At 38.9% G+C, this 20308-nt stretch overlaps 3 protein-coding genes across 6 annotated transcripts in view; 2 read left to right on the top strand and 1 right to left on the bottom strand.

The window, feature by feature from the left end:
• Positions 1 to 899: 899 nt before the first annotated feature.
• LOC108434683 (transcription elongation factor A N-terminal and central domain-containing protein) lies at positions 900 to 2451 on the top strand. The gene has a single exon (XM_017710008.2). The coding sequence runs from the start codon at positions 1201 to 1203 to the stop codon at positions 2320 to 2322; it is 1122 nt and encodes a 373-aa protein (XP_017565497.1). The 5' UTR covers positions 900 to 1200; the 3' UTR covers positions 2323 to 2451.
• A 2403-nt stretch (positions 2452 to 4854) lies between these two features.
• LOC108434684 (ras-related protein Rab-9A-like) lies at positions 4855 to 9000 on the top strand. 2 transcript variants are annotated; one of them, XM_017710009.2, is made up of 3 exons: positions 4855 to 5023; positions 5481 to 5628; positions 8009 to 8999. In XM_017710009.2, exon 3 carries the CDS (start codon positions 8040 to 8042, stop codon positions 8643 to 8645), a length of 606 nt encoding a protein of 201 aa, XP_017565498.1. In that variant the 5' UTR covers positions 4855 to 5023; positions 5481 to 5628; positions 8009 to 8039; the 3' UTR covers positions 8646 to 8999. The 2 variants fall into 2 exon arrangements, with proteins under 2 accessions (XP_017565498.1, XP_017565499.1); XM_017710010.2 differs by lacking the exon at positions 4855 to 5023 and adding an exon at positions 6712 to 6842 and having other exon boundaries at positions 5070 to 5628; positions 8009 to 9000.
• Positions 9001 to 15353: 6353 nt separating this feature from the next.
• Positions 15354 to 20308, bottom strand: part of gpm6ba (glycoprotein M6Ba) — a 60069-nt gene continuing 55114 nt past the window's right edge. For 2 of the 3 annotated variants that reach the window (XM_017710006.2, XM_017710004.2), the window contains exon 7: positions 15354 to 18274. In XM_017710006.2, coding sequence (XP_017565495.1) covers positions 18122 to 18274 — 153 coding nt within the window. In that variant the 3' untranslated portion in view covers positions 15354 to 18121. Of the gene's footprint in view, positions 18275 to 18638; positions 19676 to 20308 lie in introns of those variants that run through there. The other variant, XM_017710007.2, reaches the window with a different exon arrangement.

Genomic DNA, 20308 nt, shown 5'->3' with positions numbered 1-20308 from the left:
CAGACAGACAGATACCAACTACCTCTGTATAATAAAGCCTCTGCAGTATTATGAAGCAACTAACTACAAGTATGAATACGCTATATAAATGTAATGTATGAATGTATTTCACAAAAAATAGTTACACATTACTTAATAGTTTGGGTTTAAATTAAAAAGTGGGCAGCTGAAGGTATTTATACTTTCAAAGTATCAGGTCAAGCTACTTTGAGGGGAATTTGACCAATGTTTCTACATTTGTACATAACTAAATAATTAAGATTCATTCAAAGTGATCAATGTCAAATGTTCCTAACAGGAACCAGACGGTCCTTGAAGAGCTGAATGCCTCTGAAATCCACCTCACACAAAGTTATTACATGACACGGTTGAGATTAAGCTGATCGATGCCCCATCTGTCGTTTTACAATAAGTTTGGGCACAAAACTTTTTTTAATACAATAAAATGTCTATATTGGAGTTGCAGACTTTGCAAGTTCCTATCACCACCATTAGAAAGATATCAGTCTGTAAGTTTCTCTACAAAGAGCCATTTTACGTCAAACCCTTCTGAGTGACTGTTTACATATCTACAGTTAAATTATGCAAGAGAGTTTGAAAACCTGGTGGAATTGTCCTTTAAGGGTGTATAAGGATAAATGGGTATATGACGCATTTATGAGACATGAAGAACTTTCTGTCCTGCTGGGGCGAAAGATTCTTAAGTCTGACACTTGACCTCTGCTGGACCTCTTGTTATTTCACGTTATTGAGTGTTTGCGTGTTTATTGTAGGGTGATATTCTCCTTTTCCCTCCAAAATACATAAATAAATACATAGGAGTCATTTTGAGGTTCGGCTCTGTAACGTTTAGACCGACTGCGTCCTCTAGCGGTCGGAAGAAATAATGTCCCTGAAGAATGACAACAAACATGGCGGCTCGGACTGGCTAAAATCGTGCTGAACGGAAGACAGTGAAGAATAACGGCACTATAGGGCATAAAAATGGAGTAAGACGTGACATTTACTGTATACAATGCGTGCATGGCCGCTGACTACTTAGCTCAGGCTGCTCTTTTCAGAATTGTGCTATAACCCGGTTGACTTTATATATGTTACCAGACAGTTACTGGCAAAGGACGCTGACTGTAACCCATGTAAAACACCCACTACAGCGTCGTATCTAGTAGCTCAAGTATAACAATTTCGGGTGCTCCAACAATGGACACCAGAGAAATCACACGTTACGCAATGCAAATAGAAAAACTACACAAGGAGGGCAGTTATGATTATGTGTCATCTCTGCTGGCAGACTTGAGCAGCAGTGCTGTCACCTTGGAGCAGCTGCAGACCACTGACATTGCCAAGACTGTGTATCAGCTTTTAAAGTCATGTCCAGCAACTACTGTTCAGAAAACAGCGAAGGGGCTGCTCTCAAAATGGAAGCGGCTGCACGGCTCTCATGAACATAAAAATGCCAAAGGCAGTCAAATGAATGAACATGAACCACCTGACAAAGGTGAAACTGAAATAGCTCAGTCTGTTGCCAGTGAGCAGCAAGTGAACGAGCGTGAAACAGTTTTGTGCCACACAGTTGTCAGCCAAGACTCAAATCTCCATTCAAATCAGCTGTCTTCTGAAGAGACTACTTTATCACTGCAGATAAAAGAATGCACAACTTCTCTGAAGGCAGAGGAAGGCGAGGCTGCTGCCTCAGCACCCAAACACACTGGAGAAGAAAATTCAAGAACTTTCTCAGTGGTTCCACCTCAACCTAGAAGTCCCACAGACTCTCCAGCTTTGAGAAGGAAGTGCACGGAGCTGCTACTCCAGGCTTTAACCCCATCTCAGAAAACAGATCCTGAGAGCACCAACCAGCTGTCCACCATAGCTCAAGCCATAGAAAGGCACGTTCATGCTGTCCATGGCCAGAACCAGGTCAAGTACAAGTCATGTATAAGAAGCAAGGTGGCCAACCTGAAGAACCCGAAGAACCCTCACCTCCGTCAGGGTCTGCTGACTGGAACCCTGGCTCCGGAGGTTTTTGCTCAGATGTCAGTGGAGGAGATGGCTGGTGAGGAGCTCCAGAGGTTGAGAGAGGGCTATACATCTGCAGCCATCAGTGAACACCAGCTCCCCCAGAGACTGGAAGGGACGACTACCACAAAGGTGCGCTGCAAGCGCTGCCAGGGCATGAACTGCAGGGTGACCCAAGTCCCCCGTGGGACGCTTTTCCTACCCTCTTGGGTGAGGAGTGGGAACGCAGACGAGGACGCCATGACCTTCTTGACCTGCACTGGCTGTGGGGAGCAGTGGTACCATAGCCGATGGGTGTGCCTTTGAATTAGCCTAGTGGAGACAAGGACTGGAGATTAATTTTTGATGACTAATGTTTGAAAAAAGTGTTACTGACATATTATTTAAAGTAGTAGTTTGCCAAAATAAAAATAATTTTATATTATTGTCACATTACATCAAATGTAGCCAGATTTTCTTTAGTCTTGTACTGGAGCTATATATATACCCATTTTGAATTTGACCTGACAATCATGGATGCTGGCTTTTGAACTGTGCACTTATATGAAGCTGGATAGTCCCTCTCCTCTTTAGCCCAGAGGACGCGGCGTCCAGGATTACCAAATTTAGATGTTTGAGGATACTTTTCCACTTCCCCTCAGTCCATTTTAAAAGAGCTCAGGCCTGGAAAAGGCAGTGGTGTTTCTGGATCCTGTTTATATATTGTTTCTTTTTTGCATGGTAGAGTTCTAACTTGCATTTGTGGATGCAGCAACAAACTGCTCACAGACAGTGGCTTTCATAAGTGTTCCTGAGCCCATGCAGTGACTCCCCTCTTAGCAATCATGCCTATTTTTTATGCAGTACCACCTGAGGGCCCAAAGATCACGGCCAGCCAATATTGGTTTTTCAGCCATGCCCCTTGCATACATACAGTACATCTGAAGATTCTCTGAATCTTTCAATGATATTATGTAGCATAGAAAATGAAATCCCCAAGCTCTTGCAAAACGTTATTTTTTAATTGTTGCACCATTTTCTTGTACAGGGTTTTACAAAGTGGTGAAACCCTCCCGATCTTTACTTCTGGAAGAGTCAGCCTGTCTGGGATGCTCTTTCAATACCCAATCATGTTACTGACAGTTAACATAATTAGTTGTTAGATGTTCCACCAGGTGTTTTTATTTAGCACTACACAACTTTACCAATCTTTTGTTGTCCCTCTCCCAACTTTTTTGAAATGTGTTGCTGCATCAAATTCTGAATGGGTATGTATGTTTCAAAAAACAATACAGTTTCTCAGTTTCAACATTTGATCTGTTGTCTTTGTACTATTATCATTTAAATATTGGGTTTTGAATGATTTGCACATCATTGCATTCTGTATTTATTTGCATTTTGCACAGCATTTTACCTTTTTTAAGAAAAAACGGGTTATAGATTATTGGCCAAACCATTGCGTCGTCATTTGAACCATTTCACATGTCAAGAAAAAACAATTTTCCTCAATTTTTTGGAATAAGTTTTATACAGTATGTGAAGATTCACACATGTCCACCTATTAAGCCCACAGTAGCTTTGCTCCACCCATTCATTTAGAAGTCATAAGGAGAGTTTCAGCCCAGACTGCTTTATGAAATAGACCAAACTGTCTCCAAGACCAGGGATGACCTGCTTTAATGTATACAGCAAAATGAGTGTACTCCCTGGGCCACAATATGTATTACTCTTGAAACAAACACCATATTCCTGTCGTATATGTGATGACTGTTTGAATACTATAATGTGATGTCATGCAATGTCACTAATACAGTATTATGCTACCACTCACTCCCTACTCCACATATGGAAACTAAACTGTATAAACAGCCCCATCTGAATTCGTTGAGTGCGCTCCATTTACCTGTGCCAGCTCTGCACTTAGTGCAATGGGTGAAGATATCTGTTTAGATGGCTATTTACAATTAAAAAGAAAAAAAAACTGGCACATGTGCTGGAGGTATACACATCTGGAGCACACACATTGTTTTTAGTGACGTTACAATAACCATTATTTATATTATATCCATCAATTCTACCGAAATGCACCACAGAGTGCCACAGGAAGTCATTCTTACCTGTGGCCATCAAACTCTATAACTCCTCCCTCAGTGTGTGAAGTAGGGTTCATCTGTGCAAAACCCAATACCTAACTGTACTGTTCATATGTGTAATAATAATTGGGTGCAATAACTCAGAGGTTCAGTAATTTGAACTGCTTTATACGAGATGTTTCATATTTATTATCACAGTCACCACTTTACTGTATTCATAAGAACTTAAATCTCGTGTACATATTGCAAATTGTGAACACCTGGACTCATGTTTGTAGGAGGCACAATACAGGGCAGCCAATCCAAACAAAGCTTATTTAAATATATTGTTACACAGCCACAAATACAGCCTGTTTCTAAGAGATAAAGAGATAAAGAGAGGTTGAAAATGGTCCTAAAAATGCAGCTTTGGTACATAAAACCACACATCTGCCATAAGTTGCTCTAATGCAAATAAAATCTAGCATATGTTCCCTTTTTAGCATCAAATGAGAAACAAAAAAGCCTGGAGCAAAAAAACTGAACTAGCACACACGTCAATGTGCCTGTAGAGGACTTATCTGGAGCAGAGTAAACTCCCGTGGCCTTTTTGGAGACATGTGAGGCATGCAGCAAGCATGTGACCAAGTAATCTGCCCAAGATGCAATCCAGGGGCGGATTTCCCATCATGCCTCAGCCCCAAGAGTTTCACGCATCCCTGCACAGCGAGTCTGACTATCCATTCATCTCTGATGATGAAGATTCTCTCCTGAGAGATATGGCAGTTTTGGGGACGTAGTCTATGTATATTGTTAAGAGACTTCAGGAGTGGGAATTACAATATTTCATAATGCTTTTAATAGCATTATATTGTATTATAAGCTTGGGTTGGTTTTTATAGCCTTATTGACACAGGCAAAAACTGGTTAATCTAACCTGGGGACACAACTTTATGGTGTGTGGGAGGTTGTGTGTTTAATAGTGTAGTCAATGATGCTGTTAATGATTAATAACGTGCATGTTTGGGTCGTGACCATATCAAAAGTTGACCTAAGTGTGTTCCTTTATCATAAGCTCTTTGGATACTACTTCCATTGCATAATCTACTACGGTTTTAGTGTTCAAGTTTAGTGTACTTTTAACGGTCTCATGCTCTCCATACAGTGGACAGGGCGATTGGGCATGCCCTGTGGTGCCTTGTTCTTTGCATGAGAGGTGTTCCCATTTTATGTCAATGAATGGTTGTTAATGATCAGCTATTATCTGTGCATGTTCCGAGCCCATTTACATCTAATGGCTGATTGCCTCACTTACTGATCACCTGACTGGCTGCTTTTTAGGTTGTGTAACTAATCTTTGCTCAACGCCTTTAACCGATTAAATTCCTGAGAGGGTCCGTAATCTTCATGTAGTGTGCATTCTGGTCATATGAGAATGCTCTGAGTAGCCTGGGGCGCCATGGCTTGGAGAAATCCCAACATGAGGAGGAGGAGGAGGAAGATGTGAGGTGGCGTTGGAGGGATGCCTGTCGACTCTCGTCGCTAAACTGCAACTTTAACGGTAATACGAAATGCTGACTTTTTGAAAAAGAAACGTTCTCTTTTATTGAATCGTTTTATGGGGGTCGTCTAGTTTTACGAAAGTTGTCAAGTCAGTTATGAGACTAGCGCAGATGCTAACCCAGTCAAGGTAGGTTGGCTTCTTAGTCGAATTTTCCATTCCACCTTAAATGGTTCAGCGGTTGCACCGGTACTCTTAGACCGCTTGTGCGTTCGCCGGAATGTAACGGCTGCAGCATTTAAGGTGGAACGGAGAATTCGAAAAAGAAGCTAACTTCAGCTTCGCGTTTAAATCACAGTCGGCTTAGTGTTACAACATACTACATTTGCAGAGCGGCAACGTGATCAATAAACTCCCTTTCTGCTTAAATACGACTCATTTAAACTGTTTTTTATTTTTCTGGAGGCGGTTCGACGTGAATTTTGTCAATATAAAGCTAGCCGTTACTAACGTTAACCTAGGTAACCTAACCTAAGTTAGCTTAGTTATCCTAGGTTATGTTCTTCAGTGTGGTGAGCTAACAGCTACAATAAAATGCCGTTGTAACTTAACTAGCTAGTGTGAGAAAGCCAAGTTCTTAACTTTTTGGTGTTTTTTTATATATAATTTCTAAACTCGAGTTATTTTCGGTGTGGTATTTCCTCGTTTTCATGCACCAGAATCTCACTTGTAGAGTCTCCAGTCTGGGGCCGCGTTATTAGCCAAATCCTAGAGATGGTCCTGTTGACGTTTGTATCTTGTAGGTTTTCATTTAAACGCATTGCTTTTGGGGGAAAGCCGATCAGATGTTGGGTATGAATTCATCCTGAGGTTTGTCTCACGTGATTCAAGGCTAACCTCTACAATGAATGAAGCTCTGTCAGACACCCTCACCGAGGAGCTGCTGCTACTGCTGTGGGCGCTGGTGTCACTGCAGGGCAGAGCTTCTGCTCCAGAGCAGCTCAGGGTGGTCCTGCTGTGCCACTGCCCTACACAGTGCAGGGTTTTCTCTGCTCTAACACACCTGATCCAACTTATTGGCCAATTAAAGGGGAATTCCACTGTTTTCCCCCCCCAAAACGTCTGCACTGTTTTGTCTTTCAGATGTAAACAAAGGCATTCAGGGTGGTTTGATTTGAAGAGGTTAACTGTAAAGACCTACCGACCTAGACTTTCTTTACAGTGGTGGTGAAAGAAACCTGTGATGTTGTTTTACTGTGGACAGTTCTGATTTGGTGAGTTTCTCTGAAATATAGCATTTTTCTTCCAGCCACTCTGAACAATCTTAATAATTTATTTATGCAGACACTTAGAAAAATTGGTGAAATTCCCCTTGATGACAAGAAGTTCATCTTGAGCTGAGAGGAAAGAAAACATAAAAACTATTCTAACAGCAGGTTTGACTTCAACAGTGGATCAAAAATGAACTTTTATACCCTTTGGTCACCTCTGAGGGTCTCTTGTGGGAACATGCTGTCAGTGTTCTGTCAGAGCAGGGTGGGCAGGGTAAAGTGAGGGGCTGATGTTATGTGTGCGCTTAAACTAAAATGACTAGGTTTTTTTTTTCTAAAGTCGCAAATAAGATACATAGCTTGAATTTGCACAAATCCAATGTAGCCTTTAATTAGAAGTCTGTAGAATCAAGATATGTTTAACATATAAATTATTGTTTATCAAGCTGAAAACTGTAGCAGGCAGTTCCATCTCGCCAATAAGCCTGCCACACTGAGGTATAGACCTAGTTGCTGAATCAGGAAACATGTACCCTATCCCGTTTTAAGAAGTTTTTCCAGAATTTTGTGAGAAAACAAATATTGTCATATGTTGGCCAGCTGGTACTCCGCAAACACCAGTTGGTTTTATTTCATGTAGTATTTTTACACAAAAAAAGTATTTTGGGCTTTGTGTTTAGCAGACAGCAGTTCTCCTGTCTCTTCACTGCACTTTTTACCAAGACTGTATTTATATACAGTATTTGTGTACAAGGCAGTCTCGACTAGATGACTGCTGTCTGCGGTGTCGACTAGTCTCTTCAACCCCTACTTTGAGGAATGCATTTTTGGTTTTTGATGAAATTGAGACCTACCCTTGTGTGTAAAGATTGATATGGATTTGTATTTCTTTATAGATCAACCTGTGCCATTAAGCTGTACCACAATTGTTGGAGGATTGTAGAGCAGTAGTTTCCAATCCAGGTCCTGGATTTTTGTGTTTTCCCTCCTCTAATACGCTCAACTCAGGAAGGGCTTGTTAAGGATCTGATTAGTTGTATCGGGCAGGGGTCCTTGCAGGCCAGGACTGGGAACCCAGTGTTGCAGGAGTGCATTATACTGGAGTATCTTTAACTACAAAGCAACGTGACTTCTGGATATGCAAAGTAATATCGATTCTTTTGTTTTAGGCTTCTTGTGTGCTCAGCAGAAATCCTCATCATGTCCTCCAAGTCGTCTCTGCTGAAGGTGATCCTGCTGGGCGATGGCGGTGTGGGCAAGTCTTCACTCATGAACCGCTACGTCTCAAACAAGTTCGACACACACCTCTTCCACACCATTGGTGTTGAGTTTCTAAACAAGGAGCTCGAGGTGGACGGACGGCTGGTCACTTTACAGATCTGGGACACTGCCGGCCAGGAGCGTTTTCGCAGCCTGCGTACGCCATTTTATCGTGGTTCTGATTGCTGTTTGTTAACATTTAGCGTGGACGATAGCCAGAGCTTTCTCAACCTCAACCACTGGAGAAAAGAGTTTGCGTATTACGCCGATGTTAGGGAACCTGAGAGCTTTCCCTTCGTCATTCTTGGGAATAAAGTTGATGTGACAGAGCGGCAGGTGACGACAGAGGAAGCACAAAGGTGGTGCCATGAAAATGGAGGGCACCCCTATTTTGAGACGAGTGCAAAAAATGCCATAAATGTTGCAGAGGCTTTCGAGGAGGTGGTGAGGAGCGTACTGGCATCTGAGGATCGGCCTGAGCATATGCTGCCATCAGACACTGTGGATTTGTGTCGGAAACCACGCTCCAGAACCCGCTGCTGTTGATTTTATATAATTATCAGTGGACATGCACTCACTGGCCACTTTATTAGGAACTACTTTGTATCTGCTCTCATTGTCCATTCTATGTACAGTTACAGACTGTGGTATGTTGGTTTCTCTGAATTCTTTATTAGCCCTAATTTACCCCATTCACTGGTCAGGACTGTTACAGGGCCACCACAGAACTGGTATTATTTGTGTGGTTGATTATTCTAGCACTGCAACAACACTTATATTTTACTCACTTTTTAAAACAAAAGATTAATATATGTGTCTGCGTAGCACTGCTGTGTCTGATCCACTCATACCAGTGCAACACACAAACACACCACCACTCCAGTGTCACTGCAGTGCTGAGAATGATCCACCACCCAAATAATACCTGCTCTGTGGGGGTCCTGACCATTGAACAGGGCAAAAGGGGGCTAACAAAGTATGAGAAACAGATGGACTGCAGCCTGCAATTGTAGAACTACAATAACCTATATAGTAAGTAAAGCTGATAAAATGAACAGTGAGTTTAGATAAAAGAGGTGTACCTAAAGGAGTGGCCAGTCGGTGTATTTGCACATTTCAAAGCTGCTTGATGAAGCTTTTGTGCAGCAGGTGGAGCTAATGAACAAACAACTATAGCTCAGAATTTCAACAAGTTTTGCGAAAGCTCTCCTGAAGCATAGATAAGTGCTTATTGGGAGTGAAGTTTATTTTGGCAACAGTACCTGTCAAATGTTTGAGTACACTGAGCTTGTAGTTGTTTTTTTATGTTTTAAAGCATACACAGTTGTCTATGTTCGCTTAGTATTTTATTATGTAAAGCGAATTATTTTTAATTGAAAATGTAATAAATTGCAATGAAATTGTCACCAAAAGCAAAGGGAGTTTAAGTCTGAACTGTCAAGTCTGGAGATTTCCTGTTGAAACTTAGTCAATGAAATCATTGAATAAATAAATCAGTGTCTCATATCGGTAATTATCGTAAAGCGTGACTCTTTAAAGAAATCAAAGATTTCAAGGCAATTTTGTGTTTTCCTGAACATTGATTTGCTGTGATTGTTTATATTTAGTAGGGATGCACCAATATGGAAATTGTGTGCTGATGCAGATATTTGATATTTTTCATGTACCTATCTGCTGATGCAGATTCCTAAACATCTATCAGATGGAGAAATTTGGACTTCATCTACCTGAATTAGCATTACAGGGATATATAACATTAATTTGTATATATCTGTACAGTAACATGCAAAACATTTAAACATTTCTGGTCAAATGATATGTTTTGTAGACTTTCTCCTCATTCTCTACGAGTAACACACTTAAATACGGAAGTTTTTGCATATTTTATTTTATTTTGCTCTTATTTATTTTTTGTTTTACTACACGATTTGTCAATTTGCTGGCTTTAACATACTGAGAAAACAATTAAGTAGATTTTAGTTTTTTTTCTCCAATGTTCTAAATTCAGCAAATGAACAGCAGTTCTGCATTAAAATGTGCATAACTGTTCTCTGTAGAGGATGTATTACCTTGTTTAACTTCATCTGAACTAAAATGCCATTTGACCAGGGGTGCCCAAACTTTTGCATACAATTGTACATTACCAAATACTGATTTGAAATGTTGGTCAGATCTAAGCATTTTTCTCTAATCAATTATCTGCCAATCTTTGTGGATTCCTAAGCTGCCTGAGAGAAATGTAAATGACATTGTCAGTTATGAAAAGGCAAGTAAACTAAAAAACCTTTCGACTAGCGCTTTAAGTACAGACTCTTCAGGGATTTCTTTTATTTCGCTCAGTAGTGCCTTTTCACTCCTGATGGACAAATCTTCAGTTAGGCAGCTGTAATATATATGAACACTACTGAAACACATGGTGTATTGTTTCTAGCATCTTCTAGTACACAGTACAAAAATAAAAGCATACGCTCATTAATGTGAAATAATTAGAGGTCCAGCTGAAGACGAGCATCAGACTTAAAAAAACGTACAGATCTTTCTTCATGTCTCATAAATACATCGTACATGCATTTATCCTTGTACACCCTGAAAGGAAAATTCCACTGGTTATTTTTTCCAAAATGTCTGTATAATTTAGTCGTTGAGAGGAAACAGATTCAGGGTGGTTTGATGTGAAATGGTTCACTGCAGAGAAACTCAGCAGCTCAGCTTTCTGTACAGTAATGTTATCAGGAACTAGAGGTCATGATGTCATCAACTTAATGTGAACCCACACATGTCTTCTGAGCTTTATATGTAATATATTATAAATATAATATAAAAATGGGGCAGTCGTGGGCTGGAGGTTAGGGATCTGGCCCTGTGACCGGAAGGTTGCCGGTTCGATCCCCAGGGCCGACAGTCCATGACTGAGGTGTCCTTGAGCAAGACACCTAACCCCCAATTGCTCCCCGGGTGCCGTGGATAGGGCTGCCCACCGCTCTGGGCAAGTGTGCTCACTGCCCCCTAGTGTGTGTGTTCACTAGTGTGTATGTGGTGTTTCACTTCACGTATGGGTTAAATGTGGAGGTGGAATTTCCCCGGTTGTGGGATCAAAAAAAGTATCACTTACTTACTTACTTAATGTTGAAAATGTTAAAATAGTGGTGAATCTAGGAAAATGTTTCTTTGCACTTGATTTGCATGTACGTCTCCATTATGAAGGTATTTTAAAAAGACGTTCTATGCCAAAACCTTCTCAACACGATCGTAAAAAAACAATCAGAAATTGGTACCAGGCAGCATATTCCCTGTGTTTAATGTAGTAACACTAAATGAGGGAGCTTTGAGAGCCATTACGAACTTCAGACGTCTGGTTCCCTTCACTGTGAACGTCTGCTTCCCAACACTGTGAACGATTCTGACTCTCTGGAACAGAAAATGTCACATTAAACCACTCTGAATGACATTGTTTACATCTTCTCTTGATTAAATTTGGATGACTTTGAATGACCTTTTAGCACCAGTTTCTGTAGAGACATTAAATATGGCATCTTTTCATCTTAGAATAATTGACTTTTTCTTTTTGTTGCTCGTACATGCATGCGTCTGAGCTGTCTCTTAATAAAAGGGCATGGGTTTCATTATAACAGCACATTATAAAAGCTTTACCTACTTTGAAAAGACACGGAATGTAAACACTGCTTTCAGTACTATAGCACTAAACAACTATGTTGGTCTTAATAATGAAAAAGCAATCAGTTTATAAGGTTAGTGGCTAGTGGCCAAATATGATCTTCATTTATTATTATTTCATTGTTTCGTCTTAGCTTGATGACTCAATAAGTATTTGGTTTACTTTTCTGAATGAACGTGTATTTTCTTTATAGTTCTCTTTCTACGGTCATTCCATTTCCAGAGGACATCGAATAGGCTAATGCAGACAGAACTGTGTGTAGAAGTGTGGCATCGAATAGTGGTGTACAGTAATAATGCTACGTTGTGCATTAGCCTAAGCACTTTAATAAGCAAAACTGACATCGATACCATGAAGAGAGATGGAACAGGTGGCGATGTTAATGATATATAATAGTATATTTTAATATATTCTAAAAATTCCAATAACCATGTATCATTAACAGCATTTTTAAACATGGAAGTAAAATACATGACTGCCATTATTCTACATGCCAAGATAAAGTGTTTATATAAACTCATATAAACTCTAAATAGTAGTAATAGTGGCAATAATTTGATGTTTATATAAATTGTAGCAGATTTTTTTTAGTTCAAGAGCTGATGTATGTTATTTTTGCCACTGACATAATTATAGGAAACTCACATCATCCCATCCCTAGCCATGAATTCATACTGCCATAGAACCCTCTTCTTATTTATGCTCCATGCTAAAAGGGTAAGCCCTGATAAATGGACGATAATATCAGCTGCTTATTGTAATTTACCACCAGATGGTCTACAGGAGAATTTCTGCCACTTTCTCTTGTGCGCTGTATGATTTTTGGGCATATTGTAATAAAAGAAGCATTTGTGGAAACAGCTATTACTGGTGTGGATTTGTCTCTGAGTGCCTGTCTGTTGTGAATTTTAACATGAAACCTCACTTTGGAGGCCCTGTAGAATAAGAAAGCGCAGAACTTCAGAACCTGATTTTAGATGTACAGAGGAAACAACATTCAACAAAGGAAGATTAGTTCTATATATTCCATGAATATATGTATTCATATACATATTCTATACATACTGACAATGTCAGTTCCAGTAAATGAATATTTACTTGCCAATAGATTCTGTTTAACCGTTGGATGAGCAAAGCACACTCTCAATTCAGGTGTGCATCTGTGAGTCAGTTCAACTAATTCTATGTTATGTATACGTAATGAATGCCAACGTGAAGTGATTTTGGACCATTTCTCTCAGTCTGTTTATTGTGGAATGAAGACTGATTGAGGGAGAGAGAGAAATGTGAGAACTTGAGCTGGAGTTCTGGGCTGCTTCTGTTTGGAGCTAGAAGGCCAGACCCCCTAATTTGGGTGATGTTTGGACTGACATAGGAACAGGGAGGAGAGGTGGTGGTGCTTGGGATTAGGAAACTTTGTCACAGGAAACAGAAGGTAGAAAAAAATTGTTTTTGAGATCATCCCCTTTTCACAGTAGTCATAAAATGACTAAAAAAAGGATTTTTTGGAGGTTGAACTATGCATTTTTATTCTTCAATAGCATTGCTCCAATAGAAACTGTAAGCAAACTATTTCCATCTTCACAAGTGAACAATTTTAAGTGTTTTGACTGTGTTTAAATGCTATTTATTACTCTTGCCGTTCACATTAAGCTGCAGTTGACTGTTTTATCTCAGTACAGCAGACTTTGTGGGGAGGTGTTAAAGTGTTTTCATTTACATTTATGGCATTTTATCCAGAGCAACTTACAATTTGATCATTGTGCACAGTCAAAGGTGTTACCCACCACATCATTCCAACCACCAGCGTACCCCTCACTGCTCGGTAGTAGCTCAACAACGAGTCACAACATTTTTACACACACAGAGGCAAGAGCTTCTCAGATAACAGACAGATCTTATTTGTCTTAAAAAGTGGAGCCAATTTCCATTTCACTGGTGGAATTGGCACCTAGAAACACATTACACCTAGAAACATGTTACACTGAGGGTTATAAGGTTCAGTGAAGGGCAGTTCTGTGATAAATGGCCTTAAAGTTCCAGAGCACCCTAAAGCTGTTAAGAGAACATTTTCATTTCGTAATTGCTTTGGTCTCAAAAGCTAAAATCTCCTCTGGAATGGTTTAGTACTTTGACACAAGTTCCAGATGATTTAGAATCTTATTATCCTATCACCTCAGCCTGAGACTGCAGAAATGGTTCCCTGAGTGAGATTAAGTGATCATTTGTGAAATGGTGTCGCAACATGTATACGTTCTCCACCAGATGGCATCCATGCACTGACCTCTGTCCTTCAGTTCTCATGAGGTTTTTGGAGATGACCCTTTCTCAACTGTTGCCATTCAGCTCCACTGTCTAAGTCTTAGAGCTATGGAATCGCCTAGGTTTTTATATGCGGAACACTTTCTGTATAAAATCAGCGTATTATCTTACAAAACACACAATCTTCCACTTAACCCAAAATGCAGGCACTAAAGTTTGTTTCTTTAGTTTTACACTGAAGCTGAGCTAACGCAGCTAACAAGTAATGGATGCTTACACCTCACCAGTTAGCATCAGCATTAGCATGGGAAAAAAATACAAGTTAATATGTGGCCTGTGACGACGTTTTGGCCTATTTAATATTTTACCTTTGTCCAGCAAATAAATAGCAACGGTCCATTCAAATTTGCATTAAAAGGCCATACTTAGGTTTGTTCCCTGTAGAGGATGTGCTCACTTATTTTCACTTAGAAAATCAACAAAACAAGTGATTCGACCAGGGGCATTTAAACTTTAGCCTACGACTGTACACGATGAAACAGTTACTGGACTCCTTTCTCAGAGGATATGAAATAAACACAGGAGACAGGCCACGTCGATCATAGAAAATATTATTTTACTAGAGAAGGTTACAAAAATCATCACTATACAGGATTCATAAAACATTTGACTTTTCAAATAAAATGGACTATGAAACATCTAGGACTACAATTTCCATCAACGAACAATGGATTATTATTTTTTTCTTTTAAAGGGTGTGTTGGGGGTGGGGGGGGGGGTAAAGGGGGAAACACTGTCTACCATAGTTCGTCAGAACAGTGGACTACACATCACCTATGGAACCGCGAAAGGAAAAAAAAAATAGAATATTATCTCTCCTTCATGCAATAACGAGGGAACGATAGAACATTCAGGCACACATCTTCTTATACAAAAACAGGGCAAAAAAAAAAAGAAAAATAAAGAAGTAGTGGGCACATCCCTGCAGTCACGTCCCTTTAACAGAACAGAACATACAGCAAGAAAACAGTTTATATTCGGTAGTAAATACCACTGCATGGACAATACTAACATGCTTAAGAGTTCTGCGACGTCAGAAAGAAGAGTTAGTGTTTAAACATTTTTAAAGCGAGAGCGAAGAAAAAGAGAATTGTGGTGAGAATCCATAGTGAAAAAGAGAAAAACCACTAACTATACATACTGTACATATATATATATATATATATATATATATATATATATATATATATATATATATATATATATATGTACACACACTGTGAAAACAAGGCTCAGTCATAAAATCATGGAATTCCTATCATGTCTTTTTTACGTGGCAGTCTCGGGATAACACATATCCACATACTGAAGGAAATCACTGATCAACTCACAGAAAAACTCTCGGTAAATATCATCAAGCCAGCCATGAGAAGGTTCCACAAGAAGACAGCAAAAAATAATCCACCAGTATTGAAAGCATGTATATAAACAAAGCTGAATGTATTTTTAATAATCTGTTGGAGATCCTTTTTTTGAACAGTTCTGATAAAATGATGCACCGAATTGAATTGTTTCAGTATCATTTCCACAACATATATATTACATTAAAGTCATACTGGAATGAAAATTCACCTTTTTTAAATCTGCGATTAAATTGTACTGATTTTTTTGCTCATCACTAAAAATCCCGTTTTTTGATTGCATCATTCTGCACCAGTGGGCAGAACAAAACCATAGAAACCAATTAAAAGCTTAAACTCCCCCAAGAGAAAATGTTTCACGTTGACTTTACCGATGATTCGTCTTTCACCTTTTTTGGCAATAACTGGTTTAATGTAATAGATCGTATTCATGTGGAAATGATGTACACATCTGAATCAGGTAAATTCAGTGCAGTCTCATTGCTTTAAGAATTTGTGTGTGGACCACTAAAAGAAGAAACGTTCATTGCCCCTCGAAGAACATCTACAACCGAGGAGAAATGAGGAATAGTTAAATGCTCTCTGTGCCTCTAAGATCTTTTGTTTCCACTGAGAATTTAATACTTCATACAGTTCTAAGTAATCTGATTATGACGCTGTTTATGGAGCTTATATTATTATTTCTCCTTCCGATTTAATATTAATTACTTTATCAACATAAATTCCAATGTTTTGTCACAATGTTAATACTACAATATTACACAAAGAAGCCAGTGCCCTATTTTTTTGTGTATATATCAGTTTCACATGAATAAAATATATCATTGCCTAAACTATGTAAATACATAAAATATTTACTAACTACTAATTACTTGGCAATAATTATGTAATATGCACTGTAATAAATCAATAAGCCAAGAGCTCACATGTTACCATGATTCTGTGTTAGGAGCTTTTGTTAAAATATGACAATTTGAGAATTATTAGGTAATTTAATTTAGGCTCCTATTGATATTAATCACAGTAAACAACTCTGCTGATACACAGTACAGGCTATGGCTGCCAAGCAATAGAATAACTTGGTGCATTAATACAGAATTCAGTTGATGATGTGCAGCCATATGTGGATGTATTTTACACCAGCTTCGAACCTCAGATTTTAGAACCAGTTCTATCCAGTTTTTAAATATTGATTTTATTCATGTGCAACTGATGTACAAGCTTCACTCTACCAAACTCAAAGAACTGTTTTTTCAGTGTAGAATTATTCACTTTCCATTCATAGTTCACTTTCCTTCGTCGTTTTACTTGGGTTACGATTAAAAACAACTTAATTTACCAAGATATCCACACTTTTTAGAGAAATTCTACAATGTGAATGTTTATCGTCTTGCCATTTTAGAATAGTGCAATGTATCAAGTACCAGTATAAAAAAAGAAAAATAAAGAAGGTTAGTAATACAAAAAAAGCAGTTTGGAAAAAAACTAAAGTAGTGGTAACCAAGAAAGAGAGAGAAAGAGACCAGAGAAATATCATATTAAACCTGGCATACGTTAAGTATTAAAAAAACCAACAACATTCATACACTTTCACACATTTATATATATTTATATATGTATAAAACACCAAAAAAGGAAGTTCCTGCAAAATGTCTGTATCGTGTTAGTGCAGACAGTAACAGCTGTGAGGTAGTGCTTTACTCCAACAGTGCGTCATGAAGCCAGAGACAACCCAGTTACAAGCACGACTCAGCACTTTCAATATATATATTTTTTTAAGACATTAGCAACGAGCACTGAAATAATTACACATGCATTTTCATACAACCTTACCAACATCGAATAAAACACATCTATATCATCATTAACTACACAATCAGCAAAATGGATTCTGTCATTTCTTATCACTTTTACATAAAACCAATAATCAATGTCATACCGTGGTCGTAACTGCTTATAACTGTATTGTTTTAACGCACTGTTGTTGCGGCGCACTACTAGGCCAAGTTAGTTAGCACTGTATTGTATTTCTGTGTGTGTATGTGTGTTAGATTGTGGGGTTAAAAGGAAGGTTAAGTCGATCTGCGCTGGAAAAAAATATATATGTTGGCAAGAGAAAATATCCTGAATGTAGGCAATATATTTGCCACTTCTCATATTGTAAAATTATTACAAAATAATTTTACCTACTTAGATCATGTTACCTTATTTTAGGCAATCAGGCAAAATTACCTTACTAAACTGCTGTCAAGACAACAAAACCTTGTGTCTCCATTTTTCATCTATTTATTTATTTATTTTCATAATTTGGCAGCGCATTTTACATTGTATTCAAATTTAATGCTGAATGGATTTACAGAAATGGTGGAGAAATGAATCGAAAAATACGTTTTATTCTTCTGTAAAAGATAGGAGGTTTTGTCTGACAGTGGTGATTTGCTTTCCTTAAGCTTTATTTATTAAAATAAGCAAAAGTATCTGGCAGTGCAGCGTGAACATTTCGCTTAAAATAGGTAAACAAATCTAGAAATAGACTGAATAATCTCATAATAATCTTACAATAAAGATATAATCAGCAATGGTCAATATTTTGCCTACATTCAAGATGTATTCTCTTGGAAGGATATCTTTTTTTCACAGCATGTGGCGTGACTTCGCCTTGTTTATGAGTAAGAATTGAGGCCCTCCTTAGAGCGCGACTGCACGTCTTGCAGTTCAGCGTCATCCTTGGTCTTGATGTCCTGGTAGGCGTGGGTCTGCTGGCACGCCCCCTTCAGATACGCCCAGTTAGCCGACAGGATCATAAGATAGTGGATCTGTGGAGAGGCAGAAGGGAGAAAAAACAGAGAGAAGAAAAAGAGAGGAGAGAAAAAGGGCAGGGAAAGGAGGTGGATTAGCAGTAAGTGGGTTAGTTATGCAAAGCTAGCTACACTTAGTTAGTTAGCTAGCTTTTAGTTAGCTAGCTTTTTAGACTACAATTAGTGATCAAATCTTAATGAAACCTCTTTAATATGATGAGTGTTAATGAACGTACACAGTAACACATGAAGCGTGGTTATGTAACCAATGTAAGATGAGTTAGCAAACAAGGAACGATAAATGGGTAGCTAACCAACAACAGTGCTAAGCGCTAAAGAATGCACGACAATTCGTTTGGCAAAATAAAAAGTCAGAGAGTTCTTGTTCTACATATTAAATGTTTATTTTCCCATCATTATGACTTAGAAAAGTGCCTCTACCGGTCTGGAAGCCAAACTACATCTGAACGTCATGAACAAAAAAATATGCCAGGCAAAGCCAAACGTCAGTGGTGCTAATAGTAAGATGTGTTTACTAGTCCCAGTTCTGCAAAACGTAAAATATTCTCAGGATCAGTTTAAAGTACAATTCATGCCCTTCACAGGTACAATTGACAAAAAGTGAAGATCGAAGTTAAATCATAACATCGTAAACGAAACATTCCTATTGCCCTTCCGTTCACTTTGTGTAATATACGCTAGATAGACTCTGCACAGCTATAGCACTTGACCTGCCATTTCTACCTGACCATCGCCTTGAATACTGGTGCCTCAGGGCGTGTACTGTATAATCCAATGGACAGAACATGTCCCTGAATACTGATCCTGGGCCTGATACTACTTGCCGGAGCTTAATTCTATTCATTAAATTCTAAAGGACAGATGCCATCTAGTGGACTGGCATTGAGTTACAAGTTAATACAAGAGGCCTTATGGGAACTAGTTGGCTGGCAAAGCTCTAAGGCGTAAAACTGGTCATTTTGAACACACAAAATGAACAGAGATGAGGATTAACAAAGAAATTCATGGCAGAACACAGGGTCAATGAATTAAATGTGCTTTCTCATCTAGGAACACAGAGGTCTTGATTACGACAAGGAAGAAACGAGAAACGATTTACTGCACTACATCATCCTGATGATCAACGTAATCCTCAGTAAGCTACTGTATGGTCCATGGTGTCAGTAGTACTCTTTCTTAACTCTACCTCCCTTCTCTCTCTATCCCTCAACCCATTTCTACCTCCCCCTCTCCTCCTCTCTCTCTCTCTTTCTCTCTCTCTCTCTGTCAGAGCACTTGTCCACACTTTGCGGTTGACCTCTCGAAAGCTCCGGTTTAAAACTTAGTGGTGTGGGAGTGGTCATGGCTTTTAAACTTCAGCACGGCATAGTTATACGTGGTGGCCATCATGTAGATGAGCTGGGAGGAAGAGAGCAGAGAACAGAGCGAGTGGGTGACATGGATCTTAAAGCGATAGTTGGGCAAAAAATCAAATGTACACATTTTCCCCTTACACCAAAAGTTTTTGAGTATTTTTGACACAAACCACAGAGTTGTTAAGCCACACATTATTACATCAGTGCAATTCTAGTTACTAGCATTGCATAACAAAATAATTTAGATTTTCTAAACTATCCTTTGTAATTCAAAGATCCATCCATCCATCCATCCATCCATCCCGAAGACTGCTGGGATAGGCTCCAGCATCCCCCCGCGACCCTGACGGAGAAGCGGCTTAGAAAATGGATGGATGGGTAATTCAAAGATAATTATTCTAAATGAAATTCTTATGAGTAAATGTGTTCTCTCAAGTGGCCACACCGATAAAAACTTCATTTTCTACAGGCTATGTCTATTTCACTGTTGCACAATGTTGCTTTATTTAAGCAATTACGATGAAAAATAATTTCACACTGTAACATTTTTCGATGGATAAAAAAATGATGAAAATTGTTTTTCTGAGGAAAACCTTCTTTTACAGAAACATGTGTCATCCACAAGCTGCACCACGCCAAAAGATTCTTTCTTCTCTCTTCATTTTTAACCATTTGA

Source organism: Pygocentrus nattereri, chromosome 12 (assembly GCF_015220715.1).
Source record: "Pygocentrus nattereri isolate fPygNat1 chromosome 12, fPygNat1.pri, whole genome shotgun sequence".
In the NCBI taxonomy this organism is placed as follows: Eukaryota; Metazoa; Chordata; class Actinopteri; order Characiformes; family Serrasalmidae; genus Pygocentrus; species Pygocentrus nattereri.
Note: the sequence above shows the minus strand (reverse complement) of the source record. Positions and strands in the feature narration are given on the sequence as shown.